The sequence below is a fragment of the Ovis canadensis genome, chromosome 5, assembly GCF_042477335.2.
Source record: "Ovis canadensis isolate MfBH-ARS-UI-01 breed Bighorn chromosome 5, ARS-UI_OviCan_v2, whole genome shotgun sequence".
Classification (NCBI taxonomy): Eukaryota; Metazoa; Chordata; class Mammalia; order Artiodactyla; family Bovidae; genus Ovis; species Ovis canadensis.
The window spans coordinates 107385843-107395515 of NC_091249.1; the positions used below are offsets into that span (position 1 = coordinate 107385843).

The 9673-nt window shown below is 42.0% G+C and overlaps 1 protein-coding gene across 1 annotated transcript in view; it reads left to right on the forward strand.

Annotated features, from left to right (window-relative positions):
- Positions 1-9468, forward strand: part of FAM81B (family with sequence similarity 81 member B) — a 53165-nt gene extending 43697 nt beyond the window's left edge. Inside the window, exons 7-9 of the mRNA XM_069592587.1 lie at positions 5851-5986; positions 7482-7677; positions 9156-9468. Coding sequence (XP_069448688.1) covers positions 5851-5986; positions 7482-7677; positions 9156-9289 — 466 coding nt within the window. The 3' untranslated portion in view covers positions 9290-9468. The remainder of the gene's footprint in view (positions 1-5850; positions 5987-7481; positions 7678-9155) is intronic.
- The last annotated feature ends 205 nt before the right edge of the window (positions 9469-9673 follow it).

The following is a 9673-nucleotide window of genomic DNA, read 5'->3' on the forward strand; positions in this document are numbered from 1 at the left end:
TGAAGCAAATGCCTAGAGTCAGGTCTTACTACACAGCTTTGAAGGTGCTGCCACCGTAGAATACAAATCAGAGCAAGGACCTGTCTCATTTGTCTTCGTATCCTCAGCACCCAACACATTTAGGTACAAATAGAAACCCGTGAATGAAGGAATGTGTTGAGCATCTATAATACTTAAGCTGTGCTTTGGAAAATCTAAAGATACAATCATGACCATAGACAGTAGGGGAGAAAACACACAAATAAGTAAAAAGCTCATTAACAGGTAAAGTGAAAGTTGAGATATTAAATGAAATATATCAGTAGGCAGAAATAATAAATATTCATTGTCATGTATAAACGCCTACCAATCACTAAGGGCTTCCCAGGTGGTTCACATGGTAAAGAATCTGCCTGCCAAGAAGGATCCCTGAGTTAGGAAGATCCCCTGGAGAAGGAAATGGCAACCCACTCCAGTATTCTTGCCTGGGAAAATCCCATGGACAGAGCAGCCTGGCAGGCTACAGTCCATGGGGTCATAAAGAGTTGGACGCAACTTAGTGACTAAACCACCACCCCCGCCCCCCCCCAACCCCCCCACCACCACCACCACCAATCACTAACTGCTCATGCAGCTCATGTGCACTCAGCTCCGCCAGCTGGGCCTCATCTTCATTTCAAACACAAGGTAACTCATAGTCATGGAGATTAAATAATTTGCCCAAAGTCACACAGTAAGAAAGTGTCTGACTCCAAATCTCAGGCTATTTGTATCAATCTGGGATGCTTCCATCTCATAACTTCACATATTATAGTAAACTAACTGTGCTATGACCAACCTAGACAGCATTTCAAAAAGCAGACACATTACTCTGCCAACAAAGGACCGTCTAGTCAAAGCTATGGTTTTCCTGGTAGTCATGTATGGATGTGAGAGTTGGACTATGAAGAAAGCTGAGCGCAGAAGAATTGATGCTTTTGAACTGTGGTGTTGGAGAAGACTCTTGAGAGTCCCTTGGACTGCAAGGAGATCCAACCAGTCCATCCTAAAGGAGATCAGTCCTGAATATTCATTGGAAAGACTGATGTTGAAGCTGAAACTCCAACACTTTGGCCACCTGATTCAAAGAACTGACTGATTAGAAAAGACCCTGATGCTGGGAAAGATTGAGGGCAGGAGAAGGGGATGAAAGAGGATGAGATGGTTAGATGGCATCACTGACTCAATGGACGTGACTTTGAGCAAGCTCTAGGAGTTGGTGATGGACAGGGAGGCCTGGCGTGTTGCAGTCCATGGGGTTGCAGAGTCATATGTGACTGAGCGACTAAACTGAACTGTGCTACTGAAATTTAGGAAAGGGAATGATCAGGTGCTCAAAACTGATGGTCTGAGCCTATGAAGATACTGGAATTTAAACTCAAGTACAATTTGTAAGAAACAATAAACAGAAGTCTTTCTATCAGAGTGAAGCTGAAATTTCTTTTTAACTAGTGTCACTCATTAAAAACCATAGAACGCTGAGAAGAAATTAATTTGAGGTTATTGGTATAAAGGGCTTCCCCTGTGGTTGAGCTGGTAAAGAATCCACCTGCTATGCAGGAGACCTGGGTTCACTCCTTGGGTCGGGAAGATCCCCTGGAGAAGGGGAAGGCTACCCACTCCAGTGTTCTGGCCTGGAGAATTCCATGGACTGTATAGTCCATCGGGTCGCAAAGAGTTGGACATAACTAAGCGACTTTCATTCACTCACTATTGGTATAAATTTAGTTCAGAAGTTTCTTGAAATTTATTTCTTGTTTGTGACATGAAACTTAGATTCTTAGACTCAATCTCTAAAGAAACAATAGTACCTAATTTAAAGGACTTATTCAGATACAAAAAATGAAAACATCTTCTGTGTTTATAACCCACCAAATGGCACTAAATTTTTCTATATTCTCACGTAGTTAGTTAAAGCCACCATCTGAATTCTCAAAAGCCTGGTAATAGTAACAGCTTTCAAGAATTCAAAATATTTATGTCTTCTAAAATAGTTCATTCAACAGATTGTTGGATGCAAGACCACTGGGTTTGAGACATGAGAGAGCTGGTAAAACTCGCCCAGGATGGAGCTAATTCCTCATTTATGTATGTCATCTGCAGGGAGGTCACTGGGGGATATTTGTTCCAAGCCCCACTCTCTGCCCTCACCATTCACTCTCACCACAGCCAAGGGTTTCCCAGCTGGTTCAGTGGTTAAGAATCCGCCTGCCAACACTGGAGACACAGGAGGTGAAGTTTCGATCCCTGAGTTGGGAAATCCCTTGGAGGAGGAAATGGCAGCCTACTCCAGTATTCTTGCCAGGATAATCCCATGGACAGAGGAGCCTAGCAGGCTACACTTCATGGGGTCACCAAGACTCAGATGTGAGGGAGCATGCCTGTGCACACGTGCACACACGCGCGTGCACACATGCGCGCGCACACACACACACACACACACCCTCTCTACTCTGGGCTCTCGTGGTGTCTACAGAACCCCATTAAATTTTCTTTTGCTCTTTTGTGACTTTCTCCCTTATAATTGCCTTTGGTGTGCATTTTAACCTGATTCTATCAGTGTGAAAAAATGTTCAAAATGAACCTTTGTCTCATGTTTGTGCTAGTGAGGTCTCTGGCTGTAATTTAAGTCTGATTTATGATTTAAGGAAAAGGAAAGAAAAAGTTACCTATCACTCCATCTGTCTATCTACCTACTCACCTATGTAACTACATCTGATCAAAATACTCCCATAACCGGTGATGTAGAGAATTTGACAACTAAAGTGTGTCATCTAAGATAAATTCATCCTATTGAGATTATACCTGTATGTTCTATAATTAACAGAATAATTCTTATATGGCAAATCATGTCCATTATGCTACGGAAAAGTCAAAAGAAAGGAAAATACTTATATAAACCACTATTTTTATCCTTTTTACCTTTCAAGGAGAATGCTTTTAAATAATGCCTTTCTATTTTAATAAGCTAACAATAGACAGGATCTGACCTCTGTTACCAGGAAAGTGAGTTTCCAGTTACAGGCAAAACCTTGTGATAAGAAGATCATAAAAAGTAATTCATTCTTTATGGTTTATTTTAATTTCAGAATTTCAATTACTGCCATGTCCTTCCAGAGATATTACCTAGGTACATTTAATGGCTCCTTGATTTTCAGAGGGATTTTAATATTTTATTACTGATGAGAGCAAATGTTCTCATTCATTTACACAGTGAAGGTGAGAACTGAAGGACGGATTCTTGATGGTAAAGCTATCTTATTTATCTGGGGATATACTCTCCCACTTAACCATCACAATTAATCCTTTCACGAGAGAGAAGGGAAGATGAAAATCAAAGATTAGGTCTCTAAATAGCTTGACATGTCTATAATTTGCTATTTGTTAACAGCCCTAATAAAATGTATTCAATGAGAAAGAATAAATCATTTATTCAGCCTCTGCTTAACTGAGCATTTCTATATTCCAGGCATGGTTCACAGCCATGAACAAAACAAAGTCCTTGCCTTCACTTTCTAGTGGAGAAGAGCTACATATTATGTATCATGTGATGATGAGCATTTTGAAGAAAAATAAAGAAGGGTAAAGGAATAGGGAGTGTCAAGAAAATTTTCTGTGATAAGGTTGTGCTTGAATATAAATATAAATGAAATTAGGGCAGGGGCCATGGTATATTCTCAGGAAGAGTGTTTCAGACAGAGGCAGCAGTTGGCTAAACAGGGATTGTCCACCCATCCACTGGGGGGCTGATTTATCTGAGACCCAACATCTGTCATTAGCCAGCAGCACAAGTGTTTAAAAAGCAAGCTTAAACTAAGAACAGGAAGAATAATCAACTTCATCTTCTTCACTATTGAGAAACCCACATCAAGGATAAGTTCCTATGCTGACGCTTTCTATGTGAAAAATATTCCTCTCTGTATCAAAAAGCATTAATTCAGAAAGATGGAGAACAGAATTTAGCTATTACACTACAACAAATATAAGTACTGAAAAAGTAACTCCCTTTTCCATTTCTGGATTTCATCATCCAAATCTGAGTTTCTCAACCTTGGCACTATTAGCATTTTGGAAGGATAATTCTTTGTTATGAGGCTGCCCTGTTCACAGTAGGATGTTTACCCACCATGGCTCAGTAGCACCTCCCATTCGTAACAACCAAAAACGTCTCCAGACATTGCTAACTGACCCCGAGTCCACATAAAAATGGAAATTACCTACTATCATCTTTTCCAACTGATAGTCCAAACACTTTTTCAGGAAAGCTAAAGAAGCATGCAATAAGGTACACGTCTAGCATGCCTTAGGCAATTTCCAGTGATAAATGTCACACACCAAATTAGCTGCATGTAACTTTTCCTGAAACCATTAGAGCAACTATTATTTCAAGTAACCCCACAGTTTAAGGTAGTCTGAATATTTTCAATAACAAATGACATGCCCTTTTCCTGCGATGTAATATTTAGCCTAAACAGAATTCGAACGTGACATCTTATCATGAGCAAATCACAAGCAGAAAACATCTTCAGAAACCACTTCCCAGGCCCCATCACCCCTCTTAATCATTTCAGATGAGGACTCCCCTCTCAAACTCTCAGCCACTCTGCAGTGAATTTTCAAACTGATGTACATGATTCCAGTCCTTTTAATTTTAGCAAATGTTGGGAGATAGTGAAGGCAGTGAATCCCGGTATGCTACAGTCCTTGGAGTTGCAAAGAGTCGGACATGACTTAGGGGCTGAACAACAGCAACAATGACATCTACTTCTGTTTAAATCCTTCATTCTGTTATTTAACAGTCCTATTGTGCATTGACTTGATGTGAGCAGTTCCTTCCTGCACACTTCTTGATGTTTCTGATTTTGCCCCACTTGATTAACTCAGCATCTCTCTAAATCCACCCCCCACCCCCGCAAAGAATAAAGAATCCACTCAGAGATCCATTGGTGACACGCAGGGACTTCACTGAAGGTTTGCCGGAAGCAGAGATGATCACCGAGGAGCATCTCCCTTGGACACTCGGCTTCCCAAAGTCCTTTCGGTCTCTCTCCCTTCTTCCCGTTTCTCCCTCTGACTGTCCTCTCTCGCCCAGCACCTCCTCAGCTTCACAGTGGGCCTAGCAGAGAAAAGATTTGGCCAACTACTGCCCTTCGCCAGTCTGCCCGTAGCTAAGAATGGCTTTTACACTTTCTAATCATTTTTTAAAGGAAAAGGTATACTTCATGACATCACATGAAATTTAAATTTCAGTGTACATAAAGTGTCATTAGATGATAGCCACCTCATTTGCTCATCATTTATTTAAAAAAAAAAAGCCTATAATTTGTATCATGTGGGGCTACTTTCCCACTGGGCGGGAAGACAAATGGTTGCAAGGGAGACCGCATGGCCTGAAAAGCCTGAAGTATTTACTATGTAACCTTTTAGAGAAAAGGTGGTCTGCTAACCTCTGCTGCTGCTAAGTCGCCTCAGTCGTGCCGACTCTGTGCGACCCCATAGACGACAGCTAACCTCTACCATAGACTAATACCATGCTATACTAACACCAAGTGACTTGTTGAAGTAATTCTTCTGCGCACACAACTACGGCCTGGGCACTGACAGGAGATGGCACAGACCTTTCTGTGTGTGTACGTGTGTTTCAGGCTGCGCAAATGGGTGCTGTCGGCAGGGACCCAGTGTGTGCTCCCTTACCCACCCCCCATCACCCCTAAGTGTTTAAAACGCTGGGCACACGGACCCTCATCATCAAAAAATGCAGAGTTTTCAATAAATGTTGGTTTTATGCATAAATTTACTTATTAAAATAGAACAAACTACTTTCCCCCCTAGATTTAATTCCCTTTCATTGAATCTGTATGAGGAAATGGAGAACCATCAAAAACGGACAGAAAACCAGGTCATCAAATACGAACAAGAGCAGCTCAGCCGTGCAAACCAGTGTCTGGCCCTCCTGCAGGAGAAGCTGGTAAGGGCTCTGTTATCCCCTGTCTAGATGTGAGCGGTGAGTCTGGGTCTCGAGAGCCACGCTTGAAACCTCACAGTAACCTTCAGCGCCTCAGTAACTGACTTTTTAGCACTGGAATAGGAGTCCAGAGGCCTGCCTGCTACTCCCCAATTCTGTGCACTCCCACGCCTTCTGGTATCTCTCCCTGTACCAGAATAACACAAAGAGAGCTTTTTAAAGTACAGATTCCTGGTCCCAACCCAGAGCTGAAGCATCAGACCCTCCAGAGCCTTCCCTGGGGATCTGCTCCGGGATAAGCTCCTTGGGTGATGTTCAGATATGATAAAACCTGAAAACTGCCTTAAACAAGTCGTTTTTACCTCTCTGGAGAGCCACTGGTAGATCAGAGGAGGTTTTTTTCAAAACTCCTTCTCCAGGGCAGACCTTGTAGAGACACCCCCAAGCTTCGGGGTGAGGCGACAGGCACATATAGGAAATCCATCGCAGGCTCGCTTCTCCAACCAGCAATGCCGGCCACGCTGCTGAGCCCGGACGGGAGAGCTGCACGGCCAACCTTGCAAGTGATTCAAATAAGACGATTCTGGAACTTCAGGAGAGCGGCTTTCGGCTGCTCGGGAAAGGACGCTCCCGTTACTCAGCCTGAGCTTGTTGACATGGATGGAGGCAGGAGTCCCAGAAAGGGAGGTCAAACGTTACAGCTTTATCACTGATACGGCTGTTGAAGGACGTGTGGTCCGACCTGCAGCCAAGCAGGCCCGCTGGTTCTGCTCCGGGTTTAGGCAAGACTCCTCCGCCGGTTCTAGGCGGCACTAGGTGAGAACCCGGTCATCTGCGGGCAGAAGGCGCCGATCACAAGGAAGAGAAAATGGAACCCACTGCATTTCTCTCTTCCCTGCAGGGGAGTGAGAAGGAGCAAAGAAGCTCGTTTGTCTCAGGCTGCCTCTGCAGCCCCACCCTGCTGCATGTTAGAATCACCTGGGGAGCTTGTAAATGCCATCAACTCCTGGGTTCAACACAGCCCCATTAAATCAGAATTGTGTGTAGGGGTAGGGTGGGGTTGAGGGGGAGGATAATGGGCCAGGGGATTCTAATAGAAAGCAGAGATGGAGAACCACTGTTCTGCCTGAAGCCTGTCCACATGGAGATAGGAAGCTAATACTTAGGAGAATGTCCCAGGAGCTCAAGTGAAGCAGGATGTAAAATACCTTCCTTGGCAACACTTCTTTAAATGCCACAATGCCTATTCCTCCAGGCATTTCACAAGGACCACAGCCCTTTCTCTTCTCCCATAGCATGCAGAATTTCAGAAACCGCAAATGAACAAGGCCAAATCAAGGAATTAACTTACGCTTGTGAATAGCTTTAGATCTAAGGGAACCTGGTTTGGAAACTCATGTTTATCACAGGAAAGCAAACTTGTTAAAACGCATTCTCTAAGATAAAATTCAAATCCACAAAGGTTTTCAGCAGTTTTATCACATGACCTATTTTGTAGGATATGTCTGAAAAAAACATGGAAGAAAAATTACTGAAGCTTTCAACCAAGTTAGAGAATTTCATTAACACAGAGAAGTATGAAGCAGACCTAAACAAAATAAAGCATACAGAAAATAAAATGTCCAAGAAGATGAGCCAGCTGGAAAAGCACATCTGGGATGAATTAGAGAAAATGCAGGATGAATACCAATCAGGTGAGCAGGTACCTTTAACTGAGTCAAGAACATCAGCCCTTTCTTATCCAGTCCTTCAGGGTTTTCTACTTTAAGCTAATGGCCAGGGAGCAATCTTGTCATTAGTCAAGTGACATGCTTTGTATTTCATCCGACTTTCCTAAATAACCCATAGAATGTCAGCATATCACCGGAGGGAAGATAAATATGCAAATTTAGCTTCTCATTCATAGGTTGCAGGGTCACAAGTTGCCATTGCTGTGAGATTTATTTTTCAGTCTTTAAGATCATAGAATCATAACATTGTCAGACCTGGAAAATCCTCAGAGATCATCAAGACCTGACTTGTGGTTATATCATGAAATTAAGAGTCTAGGTCAGATGTCCCCCACTGAACTGCAGGTAATGAGCCTGGACAGTTGTCAAACTGGAGACCTGACCTTTAGAAGTCAAGAGAGAGAAATGAGTGAGCACAGTCCAGCATAATGACTGCTTTTCTTCTTAAGGAGGCTAATGGCAGCAGTGTCAAGCTGAGCTAACATCAAAGAGGATTAATTTGAAAGGCTCATCTAATTTGTCATAAGGAAGGATGGGGGGATAGGTGTAGTGGAGCAGCCATCTGCCTCGAGCCACAGTTTTGAGAATTACCAGGAATCAGAAGGTCCCTGTATGAGAAGCAACCCCAATTTAACTTACCCAACTTTTAGGGCTCTGCTTGCTATTTACTCATTAAAGATGGAATTTTACTCATTCTGTTAGTACAATCCCAGTATGAACTGAAGAGTAATTTGTAATCTATATGTTTCTGTGTTTTACCAAGTGAGAGCTTAACAAATGGGGACTCCCAATTAATGGTTTGCTTTTATGCCTTTAACAAAAATGTGTTGAGAAATGACTATGTGAAAGCCTCCAGTGAATAAGCAATGGGCTGTACCCTAAGAATCTTGAGGTCTGGTAGGCTGTGGTCCTGAGTGGCTGGATTTTGGTATAACAGAGACACAAAGTGCTGGGGGCAGGCGTGGGGGAGCAGCTGGCAAGGGACCATTCCTTAAGTCCTTCAAACAGGTTGCGAGAAGGTTTAAAATCTCATCTGTGGCCTTTACCTTCAATTTTGTAACAAGAATAAAAAAGAGATCATCCAAATTTCTTGTCCAAGTGGACAGAAAGAAAATATTTTCAATTTCTCTCTTGATATATAGAATTATTTCATTATGCAATCTATTGGGGATGGAGAGGAAGGACAAGAATTGAAATTTCACAATGAAGCCAGATACTAGTTGAAACACGGTTGCGAATGCATTCTGATGACATTATAAGAAAAAGATTATTATACATTTTTAGACCATTTTTAGACTGGTCTTAATGGAATTTAATATGCTTTGAATTAAACAATGATTGATTGTGGCAGGACTGCTGACTAGTAACTTTTGTTAAAATTTTTTTTAAAGATCCAATGCTTTGTTTAGCTTCAATATACCTATTTTCATATCCTCTTCCAGGATTTAAATCAATTCATGACTCTCTCAACTCCCTCCAACGAATACAGAAAACAAAGATGGATTTAGAAAAATATAAAGTACAGAAAGACCTAAAGAAATTGCAGCGTAAGATAGCGGAACTCCAGGAATCATAAACTTTCCAGTCATCGTCTTTTTCACCAGCCAATGGAGTGGTTTCCTGGGAGAAGTTTGGGAAAAAAATCTGCTTGAGATGTTTACTGCTTCTATTTCTTACCACCTTTCTAAGCTGATGAATGTACCAGAAAACCCAATAAAGCAGGGAATTTTATGATGTCTTGATATTAGAGAAAAAGGGAATTTCTTTCCATACGTACCTTTATATTTTTATTTGTCCACAAATCTGCATGTTATTCCTATAGGCCTGGTGAAGTAGGCCTGGTGTAATATATTAAAGAATGGCGGAAACTGTAGAAAATTGGAGACAACTTACTTGCCTAAAAAGAATAGCAACTATGCAGTTCCAGTCCATTATTTACATGCATATAATCCATTATTGT